Source organism: Pan paniscus, chromosome 6 (genome assembly GCF_029289425.2).
Source record: "Pan paniscus chromosome 6, NHGRI_mPanPan1-v2.0_pri, whole genome shotgun sequence".
NCBI lineage: Eukaryota > Metazoa > Chordata > Mammalia > Primates > Hominidae > Pan > Pan paniscus.
Window position 1 is genome coordinate 82,125,154 of NC_073255.2, and position 18,958 is coordinate 82,144,111.

General features: G+C 48.5%; 1 protein-coding gene across 17 annotated transcripts in view; it reads right to left on the reverse strand.

Annotated features, from left to right (window-relative positions):
- LOC100970879 (general transcription factor II-I repeat domain-containing protein 1-like) overlaps positions 1-13,267 on the reverse strand; it is a 34,374-nt gene extending 21,107 nt beyond the window's left edge. For 5 of the 17 annotated variants that reach the window (XR_008625960.1, XM_063605779.1, XM_055115044.2 and 2 more), the window contains exons 1-4: positions 7,441-7,789; positions 5,692-5,739; positions 4,680-4,745; positions 2,036-2,125 (exon numbers count right to left, since the gene is read on the reverse strand). Coding sequence is in view for 16 of the 17 variants with exons in the window: in XM_063605779.1 (XP_063461849.1) it covers positions 2,036-2,125; positions 4,680-4,745; positions 5,692-5,739; positions 7,441-7,555 (319 nt within the window). In the remaining variant the exon portion in view is untranslated. The other 12 variants (XM_063605776.1, XM_063605784.1, XM_063605782.1 and 9 more) reach the window with 12 other exon arrangements.
- Between the last annotated feature and the right edge of the window lie 5,691 nt (positions 13,268-18,958).

Consider the following 18,958-nt stretch of genomic DNA (forward strand, 5'->3'; position numbering starts at 1 on the left):
TGTATCTAGTATCTATCTCTCTATCTGTTTATTTTGAGGCAGAGTTTCACTCTGTCGTCCAGGCTGTAGTGCAATGGCAAAATCTTGGCTCACTGCAACCTCTGCCTCCTGGGTTCAAGTGATTCTCCTGCCTCAGCCTCCTGAATAGCTGGGATTACAGGCATGTGCCACCACGCCCAGCTAATTTTTGTATTTTTAATAGAGACGGGGTTTCACCATGCTGGCCACGCTGTTTTTCAACTCCTGACCTCAAGCGATCTGCCCGCCTCAGCCTTCCAAAGTGGTGAATTACAGGTGTGAGCCAATGCGCCTGACCTACTTATTTATTTTAAGACAGGGTCTTGCTCAGTGGCACCATCACAGCTCACAACAGCCTTAACCTCCTGGGCTCAATCAATCCTCCCACCTCAGCCTCCCAAGTAGCTGGGACTACAGATACGGACCATCACGCCCAACTAATTTTTGTACTTTTTGTAGAGATAGGGTTTCACCATGTTGCCCAGGCTAGCCTCAAGCTCCTGGGCTGAAGTGATCCTCCTGCTTTGGCCTCCCAAAGTGTTGAGATTATAGGTGCGAGCCACTGCATCAGCCAATTAAAAAAAATTCTTCAGTAGAGATAGGGACTTGCTATGTTGCTGACTGGTCTTGAACTCCTGGCCTCAAGCAGTCCCCTCGCCTTGGCCTCCCAAAGTGTTGGAATTACAGGCATGAGCCACCTTGCCCTGCCTATTTTACTTATTTGCTTACTGCTTATCTCTCCACACGAGGATGTGTACCCCAGGAGGTGGGGACATCTGTTTGGTCTACTGCTTTTTCCCCAGCCCCTTACACAGGACCTAGTACACAGTAGGTGCTCAATAAATATTTGTTGAGGCAGGGCACGGTGGCTCACGCCTGTAATCCCAGCACTTTGGGAGGCTGAGGCAGGAGGATTATTTGAGGTCAGGAGTTCGAGACCTGCCTGGTCATCATGGTGAAACCCCATGTCTACTAAAAATACAAAAAAATCAGCCAGCTGTGGTGGCGGGCACCTGTAATCCTAGCTACTCAGGATATTGAGGCAGGAGAACTGCTGGAACCCAGGAGGCGGAGGTTGCAGTGAGCTAAGATTGCGCCACTGCACTCCAGCCTGGGCGACAGAGTGAGGATCCATGTCAAAAAATTTAAGAGATGGGTCTCTGTATGTTGCCCAGGCTGATCTTGAACTCCCTGCCTCAAATAATCCCCTCGCCTTGGCTTCCCAAAGTGTTGGGATTACAAGCATGAGCCACCTTAGCCTGCCTATTTTACTTATTTGCTTATGATCCATCTATCTTTTCACATGAGGATGTGAACTCCAGGAGATGGGGACTTCTGCTTGCTTCACTGGTTCGTCTCCAGCCCCTTACATGGGACCAGGTACACAATAGATGCTCAATAAATAGTTGTTGGATAAATGGACAAATTAATCCCAATAGGTGGCTCCTGGGAAGGATGCTGGGCCTTGTTATAAATGGAGCCTACGGTCGGGCGTAGTGGCTCGGGCCTGCAATCCCAGCACTTTGGGAGGCTGAGGCAGGTGGATCACCTGAGGTCAGGAGGTCGAGACCAGCCTGACCGACATGGCGAAAGCCCCTCTCTACTAAAAATACAAAATTAGCCATGCGTGGTGGCATGTGCCTGTAATCCCAGCTACTCAGGAGGCTGAGGCAGGAGAATCGCTTGAACACAGGAGGCGGAAGGTGCGGTAAGCTGAGATCATGCTCCTGCACTCCAGCCTGGGCAGCAAGAGTGAAACTCCATCTCAAAAAAAAAAAAAATAGGGAAACACACAAAGACGAAATGAAATGCCCAAGGTCTCTAAATAAATAAATAGAGCCTACTTGAGGTTTCCAAAAGGAACCCAGCCTTGGATTGGGGTCAGGCATATATTGGGTTTCCTCTACTAGAGGCGGTCAACACCAAGAAAAGCCTGAGGCCTGCCTGGCCCACCCCTTTCCCTTTGCTCCCTGGGGAGACGGGTCCCAAGAACCACCAGCCCAGCTCCATTTCTTACGTGTCAGCATCTCCATCCCACAATCAGAATCCTCAGATGGCAGGTGCCCAGGCATCGAGTCTGTCATTTCCTCAGAGGTTGGCGAGGGGTCTGAAGACAAAACTCCAAATGACATGGGTGTCTTCTGCCTGTCATACTCCTGTCACAGTCCCTCAGGGACCACTCAGCCCAGTCTCCCCAGAGACAAGGGTCCTTTTCTTTCTCTTTTTTTATTTTTGTTCGAGATGGAGTCTCACTCTGTCGCCCAGGCTGGAGTGCAGTGGTGCCATCTCGGTTCACTGTAACCTCCGCCTCCCAGGTTCAAGCGATTCTCCTGCCTCAGCCACCCGAGAAGCTGGGATTACAGGTGCCTGCCACCACGCCCAGCTAATTTTTTATATTTTTAGTAGAGATGGGGTTTCACCATGTTGGTCAGGCTGGTCTCAAACTCCTGAACTCAGGTGATCCACCCACCTCAAACTCCCAAAGGGCTGGCATTACAGGTATAAGCCACCGTGCCTGGCCTTTATTTTCATTTAATGAGAACCTCAGCCAGGCGCAGTGGCTCAGTCCTGTTATCCCAGCCTTTTGGGAGGCCGAGGCAGGAGGATCACTTGAGGCCACGAGTTCAAGACCAACCTGGACAACACAGTGAGACCTCTGTCTCTGTTAAAAAAAAAAAAAATAGAGACGATCACATTGAGGGCATACAGGAAATGGAACTAAAATATATTTTGGCTTTGTAAATCAGTGTTTTCACATACTGGTTTTGTTAGATTTATTTTTCCACCAGTGAAAACATTTTTTGAACACAAATTTCTTTTCCAACTAAACAATTTGTAAGTAAAGTTCATTCAAATGTGTGTTGAAACATTTAATGTTTGTCTTCTGAAGTTTATCTTTATGTACATCAAGATATTGGTTGTCTTGTTTTAAATGTATCATTGGATATCACACATTATATTAGTTGTTTAATAAGGGTAATGCCCATCTAGGAATGAATAGTTTTTTTAAATCAAAAACAAGAAGACAAATGACAAACTCCATGTGGCAGATAAAAGGTTAATGAGCTTCACATATAAAGAACTTCTTCAAATAAGTAAAGAAAAAAACATTTAGGCCAGGCACAGAGGCTCATGCCTGTAATCCCAGCACTTTGGGAGGCCGAGGTGGGCGGATCATGAGGGCAGGATATCAAGACCATCCTGGCTAACACGGTGAAACCCTGTCTCTACTAAAAATACATAAAATTAGCCAGGCGTGGTGGCGGGCACCTGTAGTCCCAGCTACTCAGGAAACTGAGACAAGAGAATGCCGTGAACCCAGGAGGCAGAGCTTGCGGTGAGCCGAGATCGTGCCACTGCACTACAGCCTGGGCGACAGAGTGAGACTCCATCTCAAAAAAAAAAAAGAAGAAGAAACATTTAAAACATTAAATAATGCACCAAGGACATGAATGAACAATTCACCATTTAGACATACAAAGGGCCAACAAGGGATGACAACTATTCATCTTCATTAGTAATAAATGTCACTTGAAATTTGTCAAGTTGTCAAAAATGAAAAATTTAGTTTTGGGGTTATTTTTGGAAATCGGGTCTCACTATGTTGCCCAGGCTGGTCTCAAACTCCTGAGCTCAAACAATACTCCCACCTTGGCCTCCCAAAGTGCTGGGATTATAGATGTGAGTCACCACACATGGCCAAGATAAAAATTTAGGATTGCATTTTTGCATTTTATGCCTATGAGCGTACAGAAAAATGTACCTCCCTGAGAAGCAAAAATTGTAACATTTCCAGACAGCAACTCAGTACAGTGTGTCATGAGCCTTAAAAACCTTTTTAGGCTGGGAGCCGTGGTGGCTCATGCCTATAATCCCAGCACTTTGGGAGGCTGAGGCAGGAGGACCACTTGAGCTCAGGAGTTCAAGACCGGCCTGGGCAATATAGCAAGACCTCATCTCTACAACACCAACACCCACACCTTGGAATGAGCCTGATCTCTGCCACTGAGTGGTGTGGGGCCTTGGATGAGTCACACTCCTTTACGAGGCCTCAGTGCTCCTCACCTGTAAAGTGGGTCTTAGGACATGGGGATTTTGTGAGGTGGGATAGAAGAATACAGGGGGCTGGGCACGGTGGCTCATGCCTGTCATCCCTGCACTTTGGGAGGCAGAGGTGGGAGGATCGCTTAGGGTCAGGAGTTCAAGACCAGCCTGGCCGACATGGTGAAGCCCTGTCTCTATTAAACATACAAAAATTAGCCGGGTGTGGTGGCAAGCGCCTGCAATCCCAGCTACTCGGGAGGGTGAGGCAGGAGAATCACTGGAACCTGGGAGGCGGAGGTTGCAGTGAGCTGACATTGTGCTACTGCACTCCAGTCTGGGCCACAGAGTCAGACTCTGTCTAAAAAAAACAAAACAAAACAAAACAAAAAAACACGGGGAAGCACCTAGCCTCATGCCCGGCACACCACTAAGGTTATCTTATCTTATTCTCTTTTTTTAAAGGAGGGTCCCAGCTCCTCCCTTCCCTCCCTCCCTTGTCCCTGCCCAGAGAGCAGCTGGGATGGGAGCTGGCAAGGGGATGGGTCCAAAGCCCTTCTGCAAACAGGGCCACTGGAGGGGGCTGGGATGCCCCCAACCCTGTCCCACTTCTTGCTCACCGTATCTTGTGTTGAAGAGCAGCTCCACCTGCTTCCACAGGGGCCGGATCACGTCACCTTGACTGTCTGGAAGGCAAAAGGCAGTCTGTTGAGGCTCTTTGGTGGCAGCTTCTCGGCTGATGTTCCTGCTCTGCTGGTACCAAGATTGGCCTTGTGGTGGGATCTTGGAATGGGGGAAGGCTGGGGCTGGGGTGGTGGCAGTGGGCAACTTATTTCCTCAGAAATGGCACACGCAGACAGGTCCACAATTCCTGTGAGCCAGACAGGGCTCACATTCCTGTTAGTGAAATCAAATCTAGGGCATCACCAGCCTGAATGAAGATTTGGAAGGTTCTGTGGACTACGAGTGACCATGCATCTTTCTAGGTATGTGACTGAGTATAGTATGTGACTGAGAACTACTGGGTACACACTAAGCCTGCAAATTGAGCACACCGCCACCAGGTGGCAGTGGAACTGTGTTAAGACTTCATGGTTCCTCCTGCCGGATGGGTTTGGGGAAGTGACAATTCTGTCCTCTGACACTCACTCATTCTATTCCAGGATACTCCAGAGGTGAAACAGACCCACCCTCACGCTGGCCTCCCTCTCTCTCTGTCCTACTTCCACTCTCAGCAGGGAGGGAATTCTCACGTTCCTGAGAATGGGTGTGTCTGCTGGACACAAAGCCAATTTTGTGCTTTCAGGCCTCTATTCTACTTGTTCAGATAGAGGAGGCTCAGTTCCCAGTCTTAAAACCTTTGTGGAAAGCAGCAAACAAAGTCTTGTAATTTCCCTTAGCAGTGGGAACCGCTTGCAGCTCTGACCAGGTACCTCCTGGTTCTAGAAGACATGTCCTTAAATCTCCTCCCACCTCAGGCAGCCCACAGGACTCCCACCCCCAAACCAGGGTGCTGGAGAGAGATGGGATGGAGAGAAGGAAGAGACCCAGAGGCCAAGGGTAGGTGGAGGGCAAGGGAGGAGACATGGGGTGGCGGTGGGCGTAAAACGTGGGGGATAAACAGTGCCTCACCCTCCACGGGCCTCTCCTCAGGCCGTGGGTCCTCACTCAGGCCTTTGTCTAAAAGAGAACAGAGGATGCCGGGAAGCCATGTTCATCATCTCCTAAGCCTTGCACTGCTGACATCAGACCAGATAGCTGGGGAATGGAGGGCCAGGGGACCCCAACTCTGAAGCACGGCACCCACTCCAATGGGATCAGGGATCCGGATTCCATACAGGTGCCCACCCTGGCCTTCACACAGAAGCAGGCTGAGATCATTTTGCATGTACCTCCCAAGCTAGTCTGTTGTAGACACCGAGGACACATGGGAACAAGACAAAGTCCTCGGCCAGGCACGGTGGCTCATACTTGTCATCCCAGCACTTTGGGAGGCTGAGGCAGGAGGATCATTAGAGGTCAGGAGTTCGAGACCTGCCTGGTCATCATGGTGAAACCACGTGTCTACTAAAAATACAAAAAAATTAGCCAGGCATGGTGGTGGGCACCTGTAATCCCAGCTACTCAGGCGGTTGAGGCAGGAGAACTGCTTGAACCCAGGAGGCGGAGGCTGCAGTGAGCTGAGATTGTGCCACTGCACTCCAGCCTGGGCGACAGAGTGAGGCTTTATGTCAAAAAATTTAAGAGATGGGTCTCTGTATGTTGCCCAGGCTGATCTTGAACTCCTGGCCTCAAATAATCCCCTCGCCTTGGTTTCCCAAAGTGCTAGGATTACAAGCATGAGCCACCTTAACTTGCCTATTTTACTTATTTGCTTACGATCCATCTATCTCTTCACATGAGGATGTGAACTCCAGGAGGTGGGGACTTCAGGTTCACTGCTTTGTCTCCAGCCCCTTATATGGGACCAGGTACCCAATAGATGCTCAATAAATAGTTGTTGGATAAATGGACAAATTAATCCCAATAGGTGGCTCCTGGGAAGGATGCTGAGCCTTGTTATAAATGGAGCCTACAGTCGTGCGTGGTGGCTCACACCTGCAATCCCAGCACTTTGGGAGGCTGAGGCAGGTGGATCACCTGAGGTCAGGAGGTCGAGATCAGCCTGAAGAACATGGCGAAAGCCCGTCTATACAAAAACTAAAAAATTAGCCAGGCGTGATGGCGTGTGCCAGTAATCCCAGCTACTTAGGAGACTGAGGCAGGAGAATCGCTTGAACCAGGGAGGCACAGGTTGCGGTGAGCCAAGATCGCACCACTGCACTCCAACCTGGGCAACGAGAGTGAAACTCTGTCTCAAAATGTGTGTGTGTATATATATATATGTGTGTGTGTATGTGTGTATATATATATACGTATATATGTGTATATATACGTATATATGTATATATGTGTGTATATATATACGTATATATGTATATGTGTGTATATATATGTGTGTGTATATATGTGTGTATATATAATGTGTGTGTATATATGTGTGTATATATATGTGTATGTATATATATGGGTATATATATGTGTGTGTATATATATGGGTACATATATATCTATATCTATATCTATATCTATATCTATATAGAAACACACAAAGATGACGTGAAATGCCCAAGGTCTCTAAATAAATAAATAGAGCCTACTTGCCTACTTGAGGTTTCCAAAAGGAACCCAGCCTTGGATTGGGGTCAGGCATATATTGGGTTTCCTCTACTAGAGGCGGTCAACACCAAGAAAAGCCTGAGGCCTGTCTGGCCCACCCCTTTCCCTTTGCTCCCTGGGGAGATGAGTCCCAAGCACCACCAGCCCAGCTCCATTTCTTACGTGTCAGCATCTCCATCCCACAATCAGAATCCTCCGATGGCAGGTGCCCAGCCATTGAGTCTGTCATTTCCTCAGAGGTTGGTGACGGGTCTGAAGACAAAACTCCAAATGACATGGGTGTCTTCTGCCTGTTGTACTCCTGTCACAGTCCCTCAGGGACCACCCAGCCCAGTCTCCCCACAGACAAGGGTCCTTTTCTTTCCCTTTTTTTTTTTTCATTTGAGATGGAGTCTCACTCTATTGCCCAGAGGAGGCTCATTAGCACTCCACTCTCATAGGCTGAGTTGAGCTCCTCCCCAAGGCTGGGGGTTGCCCTCCCGGCCCACGATACACACAGCGGGCCCTGTTCCTTCTCACCTGGCCCGCAGTCTTCACACATGCTGCCCTTGTCTGACCTGTGAAGGGAAGCAGCAAATGACACCTGTCAGCCAAGTCCAGGGCCACCCTGCCCCAGCCTTGCCCCTCCAGGCGGTCGGGGCCCACCGCGGTCGCCACGGCAGAAGGCATCCCTGTCCCCATCAGTCCCTGGCCCTCCAGGATGGTGCTCCCCACCTCCACCAGGGAGACAGATTCCCCGTGCCTTATCTCCAGGGACCACAATCTCCAGGGGTGGCCAAGCCAGGCACCTGCTCACTGTCCTGGGGTGAACCATCTGGGGATCCCCCTTCCTCACCATCTGTGAGCTCTGGGGCTCCTGGCTTGGCACAGTAGGGGTTTGATCACTCCTTGTGGGGGACTGAGACCTGCAGGGCCTGGAAAGTGTTAAGAATCTGGGGAGGGGGCTGGGGAATGAAGGTGGCAGGAACCCTGGGACAGATGATTTGGTTAATTCCCACCCACCCAGGGAGCTGCAGGGAGAGGCCTGATATGATGTGGGGATTCTGGGATAAACAGCCCACCTCTGCCCCTAAGAGGTCAGAACATGCTTGGGGGGTGTTGGTGGATGGTAACCAAGCTGACTGCTGGGGGCAAGGTCTGGTGGGCACTCGGGACAGGCATCGAACCTGGTGTTGGTATGTGTTTACGCATGTAAGTGTATATATATATGCATTCATGTTTTTTTGTGTGTGTGTGGCACAATCTTGGCTCAATGCAACCTCTGCTCCGGGGTTCAAGCGATTCTCCTGCCTCAACCTCCTGAGTGGCTGGGACTGCAGGCATATGCCACCATACCCGGCTAATTATTTTTGTATTTTTAGTAGAGACGGGGTTTCGTCATGTTGGCCAGGTTGGTTTCAAACTCCTGACCTCAGGTGATCTGCGTGTCTCAGCCTCCCAAAGTGTTGGGATTACAGGCGTGAGCCATCGTGCCTGGCCACATGTTTGTATTTTTGAGACAAGGTCTTAATCTGTTGTCCAGGCTGGAGTGCAGTGGTGCGATCATAGCTCACTGCAGCCTTGACCTCCCAGGCTCAAGCAATCCTCCCACCTCAGCCTCCCAAGTAGCTGGGACCACAGGTACCAGCCACCATGCCCAGCTAACTTTTTATGTTTTGTAGAGACAAGGGTCTCACTATGTTGCCCAGGCTGGTCTCAAACTCCAGGGGTCAAGAGATCCACCCACCTCACCTTCCCAAAGTGCTGGGATTACAGGAATGAGCCACCAAGCCCAGCCTGGTGTGGGCGTGTATTTATTTTGAGACAGAGTCTCGCTCTGTCACCCACCCAGGCTGTAGTGCAGTGGCACAATCTCAGCTCACTGCAACCTCTGCCTCCTGGGTTCAAGCGATTCTCCTGCCTCAGCCTCCCGAGTAGCTGGGATTACAGGTGCCTGCCACCACGCCCAGCTAATTTTTTGTATTTTTAGTAGAGACGGTGTTTCACCATGTTGGTCAGGCTGGTCTCAAACTCCTGAACTCAGGTGATCCACCCACCTCAGACTCCCAAAGGGCTGGGATTACAGGTATAAGCCACTGCACCTGGCCTTTATTTTCATTTAATGAGAACCTCAGCCAGGCGCAGTGGCTCAGCCCTGTTATCCCAGCCCCTTGGGAGGCCAAGGCAGGAGGATCACTTGAGGCCAGGAGTTCAAGACCAACCTGAACAACATAGTGAGACCTTGGTCTCTGTTAAAAAAAAAAAAAAAAAATAGAGATGACCTCATTGAGGGCATACAGGAAATAAAACTAAGATATATTTTGGCTTTGTAAATCAGTGTTTTCACATACGGAATCGGCTGAACCTGGGAGGTGGAGGTTGGAGCGAAGTTGTGCTACTGCACTCCAGCCTGGGCAACAGGGTGAGATTCCATCTCAAAAAAACAAACAAAAAAAATCCAGGTGAGAACACAGGACAATTTGTTTAAAATAGTCATCACATGAGTTAGCACATAGAAAAAAACATACAAAGGGTAGATACTAGGAATACTAGTGGTTGCCTGAGGAAGATGTGATTGCAGCTTTCCTTCATGTGTTACATAGTTTTTGGTATGTTTTGTTTTAAGAGACAGGGTCTTGCTCAGTTGCCCAGTGCAGTGGTGCAATCACAGCCCACTGCAGCCTCAACCTCTTGGGCTCAAGCAATTCTCCCGAATAGCTGGGACTACAGGTATATACCACCAAATCCAGTTAATTGTTTTATTTTTTGTAGAGATGGGGTCTTGCTATGCTGCCCAGGCTGGTTGTAAACTCCTGGGATCAAGCGATCCACCTGCCTCAGTCTCCTCAGTAGCTGGAACTAGAGGCGTGCACCACCACGGCTGGCTACTTTTTAAAATTTTTTGTAGAGAAAGGGTTTCGCCATGTTGCCCACGCTGGTCTCGAATTCCTGGGCTCGAGCGATCCTCCCACATTGGCCTCCCAAAGTGCTAGGATTACAGACATGAGCCACTGCACCTGCTCCATGTGTTACACAGTTCTCTATCATTTAACTGTTTCATATCATACATGTGAAAACAGAAAAAGCACACACATGCAAAATCCTCTAATGTTTGCATTTTCTGTAGAGATGGAGTCTCACTATGTTGCCCAGGCTGATCTTAAACTGCTGGACTCAAGTGATCTGCCCACCTCGGCCTCCCAAAGTGTTGGGATTACAGGTATGAGCCACTGTGCCTGGACCTAAGTATTTATTTTAAGCCACTAGGTCTGGAGTAATTTGTTACATAGCAGCAGATAAATAATACACATATTTTCTATAGTGATCACATTTATAATTTAAATTGAGTTTAAAAGGCTGGGAGCAGTGGCTCATGCCTGTAATCCTAGCACTTTAGGAGCTGTGTCATCTTTGGAAAGGTACCTGAACTCTCTGTGCCTTAGAATCCATTTTCTAAAATGTGGGCGGGGCATGGTGGCTCATGCCTGTAATCCCAGCACTTTGGGAGGCCGAGTCAGGTGGATCATCTGAGGTCAGGAGTTCAAGACCAGCCTGGTCAACAAAGCGAAACCTGGTCTGTAGTAAAAACACAAAAATTAGCTGGGTGTGGTAGTGGGCACCTGTAATCCCAGCTACTGGGGAGGCTGAGGTTGGAGAATTGCTTGAACCCAGGAGGCAGAGGTTGCAGTGAGCCATGATCACGCCACTGCACTCCAGCCTGGATGACAGAACAAGAATCTGTCTCAAAAACAAACAACAAAAAAGTGGATAGCAGCATCTACCTGGAAGAATTGTTGTGGGATCAACAGTGCAGAGAATCTAGCAACTATAAAAGAAAAAAAAGTATCAGGACCCTCTATAAATTTATCATGCCAAGAGGGAAGTTACACCCTGACCGAGTCACATAGCATGTTTGCAACTTCTGCTTCTTAAATTATAATTTATTCCTTCCTTATTATTTTCATTCTGCAAATGACTATGAGAGACCAGAGACTAGTAGTCCTCTCCTTACAATCACTTATCTTTGTTACAGATTAACTGCCTCCTTTATTGTTCTGTACCTAACTCACACCAGATGGCACAAAAGACCCCATGACTTACATCTTCAGTGTAGAAGGTAAAATACACCTTTCCCGGAAAAAGGACCACCTCGTCTGGGTGCAGTCGCTCATGCCTGTAATCCCAGTACTTTGGGAGGCCGAAGTGAGAGGACTGCTTATGCCCAGGAATTTGAGACTGGCCTGGGCAATGTGGTGAAACCCTGTCTCTACAAAAAATACAAAAATTAGTCAGGTGTGTTGCCTGTAGTCCCAGCTACTAGGGATGCCCAGGTGGGAGGATCGCTTGAGCCAGGGAGGCTGAGGCTGTAATGAGTTGCGATTGCACCACTACACTCCAGCCTGGGTGACAGAGTGAAAGAAAGACCACCTGGACCAATCAGATTGTTTTAACTATGTATTAAGCCTTAAACGGAGAGATGCTGAAATTCTGCTAAGCTTCCCTAAACTTTGTCTATGCAAGTGATCCCAAACTTCTAAGCCTTGGAACACTGTCTTCCACTCTTGGGTATCTGTGCTTCCCAGGTGGCCCTCCTTAAACTCTGTGCATGAATAAACTCCCTTTAGATTCTGACCCTGTTGATTATTTGAGGTTGACACACTGTGCAATATACATCAGAATACCAATTTTTTTTTTTTTTTTTTTAGACGGAGTCTCTCTCTGTCGCCCAGGCTGGAGTGCAGTGGCGCGATCTCGCCTCACTGCAACCTCTGCCTCCCGGGTTCAAGCAATTCTCTGCCTCTGCCTCAGTCTCCCAAGTAGCTGGTATTACAGGTGCCCGCTACCACGCCCGGCTAATTTTTGTATTTCTGGTAGAGACGGGGTTTCACCATGCTAGCCAGGATGGTCTTGAATTCCTGACCTCGTGATCCACCCGCCTCGGCCTCCCAAAGTGCTGGGATTACAGGCGTGAACCACTGCGCCCGGCCCGTTCGCTTATATTTTTAAAAAGATGTTTTCTGCGTTTCCTAGCGCCTTGTACCCCCGCTACAAAGTTCCAAAGGCTTTAATGTTGTTGCAACGGCCATCAGCTGTCAAGATGGGGGGTTCAGCTCCCTAAAGCGGGGCAGCCTCAGAGGGAGCCGAGCCTGCCCAGGATGAGCGGCGCCGGGCGGCAGGGGACGCTGCGGGGTCCCCGGGACCTGGCTGGAGGAGGTGTTGGGGGGCGCACGTACCCAGCCTCAGGTGAGGCGAGTGTGCGGCAACGGCTGCAGCCGGAGCTAGCCGGCTTGCAGTGGCCACTGAGGAGCTTCTGCCCGACCTTCTGTTTGTGCCCGCCAGGCGACAACCGCTTGGTGTGCAGCGCCTGCTCGCTCAGCGTCAGGCCCTTGCTGCGCCCTACGCTGCAGGCTGGGAAGTCGCGCCGGTAGTAGTAGCACAGGCAGTGGGAAAGCTCCTCCTTGTAGCTTACCGGTGTTGGCCGCCGGGTCGGAGCCTGCGAACACTGACCGGCTGGCTGTGGCCACGCGTCTGCGCATGCGCGCTTCTGGATGACCCGGCAGCCGCTCCTCGAGTTCCGATTGGTTCCACATGAGGGGCGTGGCTCTCTGTCGTCACTGGGACGCGCCTTCGTGACGTCACAGGCGCGGGCTCTCGGCGACGCAATAGCGCCAGGCCTTCCGCGACGTCAGAGTGACGCTACAGTGCCTGGAGCTGGGCTGTTTTGTCTTCAGAGTGGTGCCTGGTAACCGCGACTTCCCCACCATGTTCTGTGTGTTGCTGGCTGGAGAAGGGTGGTTGACAAACTCTGACCCAGCACGGTGTTTCTGTGGGTCAAAACTAGAAAACTATATCCGGGCGCCGAGGTGGAAGGATCCCTTCAGGCCAGGAGTTAAAGAGCAGCCTAGGCAACGTGGCGTGACCCCATCTCTGTAGTCCCACCTCAGCTTCCCAGATACTTGAACCCCAAAGTTCAAGGCTGCAGTGAGCTATGATCCCATCACAGCACTCCAGCCTGCGAGACTGAGGTAAACCCTGTCTAAAAAAGTAAAAAAACTATCCAAGTGTGCAACAGGGAGGGACTGCTTAAAGAAAACAGAATTGTATGTTCAAATACTTTTAACAAGTGCAAAATGTATAGGCTGAAATAAATAGAGCTGGCCGAGCGCGTTTGCTCACGCCTGTAATGCCAACATTTTCGGTGCCCTAGGCAGGCCATCACTTGAAGTCAGGAACTCGAGACCAACCTGGCCAACATGGTGAAACCCCATCTCTACTAAAAATATAAAAATTAGGCCGGGCACCTTGCATCGTTTCAGGGGGCTGACACCTCCCTAAGGGCCCGGTAATTGAATCCCTCGGATTTGAGAGTGAGAAACCTTGGCTCAGTTCTTCCCAGGGAGATCAGCCCAGGGGTAAGCGAGGAGAGGCCAGAAAGCAGGACCCATGAGAAGGACCCCCTCCTGGAGTTTGAGGCCCATTCCTTCCTGCCCCTGCGTCTCCTCTTTCCAGGACTCCTCCCTGCTCTGCCGCACTCCTGGGGCCATGGCCATGGGGGGCTGCATTTGGGTACAGGCCCCAGCGGCAACCCTGGGCCCAAAATGGGCGGGCTCACCTGGAGGGGATCAGAGTAACATGGCAAGAAGCGGGAAAAGCCGCGCTGGAACCGCACCTCTCTGCCCCCTGATGTCAGTGGGTGCACTCTTCCCTCACCTCACTCAGGCAGCGGCATGAGTTCCATGGGAGCACTGTCCTGCTCCCTCAGCTGCCTCTTTTTAGTCTTGGGGCTACCATAACACTTTCCCTTCCCCAGCCCTGCCAACCTGGTGGCACATTGGGCTTCCCTCTTACACGGTCCTGGGGACAGGCCCGTCTTGTATCATACCTGCAGCGAGACCCTTTTTTTCTCCAGGGCCTGGGGAGCAGCCAGGCTTCATGAGCTAAATACAGATCTGAACCATACCAAGCTGGGATTGGGGTACATACTCTCCTCCTCTGAAAACTAGCTAGGGGTTCAAACTTGGTGAGAGGGAGAGTGTGACAGAGCCAGACCAGACAAGGACTGATCACCTGGAAAAACCTGCCATCAAAGACCTTGACGAGTGCTGGGTGCGGTGGCTCACGCCTGTAATCCCAGCACTTTGGGAGGCTGAGAGAGGTGGATCACTTGAGGCCAGGAGTTCAAGTCCAGCCTGGGCAACATGGCAAAACCATTATCTCTACTAAAAAAATTAGCTAGGTATGCTACGCTCCTATAATCCCTGCTATTCGGGAGGCTGAGGCAGGAGAATCGTTTGAACTGGAGAGGTAGAGGTTGAAGTGAGCCAAGATCGTGCCACTGTACTCCAGCCTGGGAGACAGAGTGAAACTGTGTCTCAAAAAAAAGAAAAAAGAAAATGGCTTTGGCAGAGGGGCTGGCCTGGCAGTGCCTTACCTTGGGTTTCTCCTGGGTAGGCCTCTGCCATGAGGAGGCACTTCCTTCTGCCTGTCCATGGCCCACAGCAAAGGAATGTCTGCTTCTGGGGGTTGGGTGGGGGACTGCTGGCAGAACTGGAAACCTTCTTCAGGTGGGGTTTTTTTTTTTTTTTTTTTTTGAGACGGAGTCTCACTCTGTCACCCAGGCTGGAGGGCAGTGGCACAATCTCAGCTCACTGCAACCTTCACCCCCTCCCCGCGCCCCCCGCCGGGTTTAAGTGATTCCCATGTCTCAGCTTCCTGAGTAGCTGAGATTGCAGGCATGCGCCACCACACCTGTCTAATTTTTGTAGAGACGGGGTTTCACCATGTTGGCCAGGCTGGTCTGGAACTCCTGACCTGAAGTGATCTGCCCACCTCGGCTTCCCAAAGTGCTGGGATTACAGGCGTGAGCCACTGCGCCTGGCCCCTTCAGGTGGGTATTGAGGCTTCACTACAATACTAGTTCCCCATTGCTGCTGCAATAAATTACCACACACTTAGTGGCTTAAAACAGCACAGAGGTATTCCTTTACATTTCTGAAGGCCAGAATTCTAAAGTCAGTCCCACTGAGTCAACGTGGGAGCAGGGTCAGTGCCTTCCCAGGCTCTGCGGGAGAATCTGTTTCCTGGCCCTGGAGGCGGCCTGTACTCCTCAGCTTGTGCTGCCCTTCTCGAATGACTCGAGTTTCCTGCTTTCATCACTACACCTCCCACCACTCTCCATCACCTGCTCTGCTCTTATAAGGATCCAGGTGAGTACATACTGTGGGGACAAGCTGGCCAAAGACTCTTAACTTCATTATACTTGCAAAGCCCCTTTTGCCATATAAGGTCATGTTCACCGGTTCCAGGGATTATGATGTGGGCATCTTGGGGGCATCAGCCTACTACAGCTAGGCTGCAAAACTATTACACCCTCCTGGTGTTTCAATGATTGGGAGAAAAAGGGTTGGGATTTTTTGCTTTGGGGTCCCTGTTAAACTTGTATCTGTAAGGTCTGGGGTCTCTCTTAACCTTGTGTTTTTGTTTTTTCTTTTTTGAGACAGAGTCTTGTTCTGTCATCCAGGCTGGCAGTGGCGCAGTCTCAGCCCACTGCAACATCCACCTCTTGGGTTCAAGGAATTCTCCTGCCTTAGCCTCCCGAGTAGCTGAGACTACGGGCGCCTGCCACTAAGCCTGGCTAAGTTTTGTATTTTTGGTAGAGACGGGGTGGGACTGGGGGGTGGGGGAGGGGAGGGGGTTTTCCACTGTGTTGCCCTTAGCTCAAAGCGATCTGCCCAGCCTCTGCTCCCGAAATGCTAGGATTACAGGCCTGCACCACTACCACTGTAAAATCTTACTTCCATACAGCTGAGACATGTTTTAGGAAGTTTGCTAAAAGACCCCTGGAGACCTCTTCATTGTGGCCTCCCTGTTGTCATGTTTAATTTGATTGATCTTTTCTGCGCTCCTGCTTTTCATAAATTAAAAGGCTGAAAAGAGGTACTAAACTTTAAAACTTCTCTTATAGTCTCCCATTAAACTAATTCTAAGAACCACCAAAAAGGGGAAAAATTTTTTTGAAAGCAGTAAAATGATATGGTCTGTTAGGATGTAAAATACAGGAAATAAGTCATTATATGTTATTGCTGCTGTGGTATAGGGATGTATTATTGAGAATCAACTTCTGGTCAGTTTTCAGAAAAATGGAATAGTCGTATCACTGATCTACGTAAACAAGTTGAAGAATTGTCTGAAAGAAAATACAGTGTGTCTAAACTGGAAAAGTCCTGTAATAGTTTGTTCATGAGCATTTACACAATGGAGTTACTGTTCATCATGGGGGTACTGTGGACAAGCCCAGGGCTGCTGGTGAGTCACGCCATCCTTACACGTCTCTCCTTGTAAGGTACTTTGTAGTGTCTGTCTAAATATTAGAAACTTTCTTTGTTTCTAGATTACTAGAAAGCTAAGGAAAAGTTGTAGTTCTCTAATTATCAATTAGCATTTCTTTTATACTTTCAGTGTGGATATTTGGGATTTCTTTATATATTTATTGCAAAGCCCTAGATCTTAGGGATTTGACTGAAAAAAATATATATATATACACGTATATATATATATATATTTTTTTTGAGATGGAGTCTCGCCCTTTCACCGCGGCTGGAGTGCAGTGGCATGATCTCAGTTCACCGCAACCTCCGTCTGCCAGGTTCAAGCAATTCTCTGCCTCAGCCTACCAAGTAGGTGGGATTACAGGCGCCTGCCACCATGCCCCACTAATTTTTGTATTTTTAGGTGAGCCAAGGTTTCACGATCTTGGCCAGGCTGGTCTTGAACTCTAGACATTGTGATCCACCCACCTCTGCCTCCCAAAGTGCTGGGATTATAGGCGTGAGCCACCGTGCCTGGCCAAATAATATTTTTTTAAACTAATTGTTTCTCTCAATCTGCTATGTTAAATTCGTTATTCGGCTGGGCGCAGTGGCTCACACCTGTAATCCCAGCACTTTGGGAGGCCGAGGCAGGCAGATCACCTGAGGTGGGAGTTCGAGACTAGCCTGACCTACTAAAAATACAAAATTATCTGGGCGTGGTGGCGCATGCCTTTAGTCCCAGCTACTTGGGAGGCTGAGGCAGGAGCATTGCTTGAACCCGGGAGGCGGAGGTTGCAGTGAGGCAAGATGGCACCACTGCACTCTAGCCTGGGCAACAAGAGCAAAATTCTATCTGAAGAAAAAATTCGGTATTCACCAAGATGCCCCTATTGTTTCTGCCTTTGTCTTGATGCATCGCTGAGTTGACATTAGATTTCAAATTCTTCTTTTCCCTTATCCTATTCTATCCTAAAGCCACCTTTATATAATGATGAAAGAAATTAGCAATTTGTTATTATCATCTCTCTGATGGTATATAGTAAATGCTCACCTAAAAATAGCAACAACCAGTGAAAAACATCATGTGTTTTGCCGTTTTTATTTGGATGACTATTTATTTTGCAATCTACTAGCAAGCTGTAGAATTGTATGACATGCAGAATTTTAACTGAAGTGATTTAAGTGAATATTTAAACGTGATAAACCATATCGATGGTGTTTATGTTAATATACTTGAACATTTTTTCTTCATCATGAGTAATATAACCTATCCCTCAATGAAAGTCTAGAATTAGAGTAAATTTACTAATGAATTAAATAAGTTTTCCATAATATTTTTAGTTATGAGCTTAAGGTTCTTTTAGTGTTTCTTCCACGTTTTAATAGTGTACGCCTTTTTTGCCTTTGTTTTTTATTGGTTCGTTTTAAAGCAAAAACCTCATAAGATGTGCTATTTGGAAGCACTGTAACCTAGTGGTAACGTCTTAGGCTCTGGGGACACAGCCTGGCCACATCTCTTCTCCTTTCTGAGCCTTAATATCCTCTTTTGTGTTCATGAGAACTGAATATCTATCCCGAAGATTTGATAAGGTAGTAAAGTGCTTCACATAATACCAGGCATATAAATACATAGTAAATGTTTCCTTCTTATGTTTTTATTGGTTGATTGATTGAGACAGAATCTCGCTCTGTTACCCAGGCTGGAGTGCAGTGGTACTATCTCGGCTCACTGCAACCTCTGCCTCCCGGGTTCAAGAAATTTTGCTGCTTCAGCCTCCAGAGTAGCTGGGATTACAGGCGTGTACCACCATGCCCAGCTAATTTTTGTATTTTTAGTAGGGACAGAGTTTTTTGTCTTGTAGGCCAGGCTGGTCTTGAACTCCTGACCTCAAGTGATCCACCTGCCTCCCAAAGTGCTGGGATTACAGGCGTGAGCCACCACACCTGGCCTGTGTTTTTATTATATTGTTAGTACTATTCTGAATAAAAATAATTTGCTATTACAGTTTTATAAATTGACTATGACCATTTTATAAATGTCAGTGCTTTTTATAAGGTGAAACAGATTATGTTGTGGGGCTTTTATTGTGATGCTGATTTATTAGATTATTTTGTTTAAAGACAATAATGTTCAGCTGTTGTGAAATTATAAAAACGATCTTCACGTTTCATAATTTTAATGCAATATTAGTGGTAATTACCTTAGGGAAAGATAGTTTTGTTGCGATATATAATACTGAAGTTTAGTGTACAGCAAAGGATATTAAACCTAAGTCAGCACTAATGTGTTATATGGTACACTTGAAACTTTAGTACAAATATCAATGTTTAGCAAGTAGACATTAACACAATGATAGCAAAAAAATGGAGCTGTTCTGATGGGAGACCAT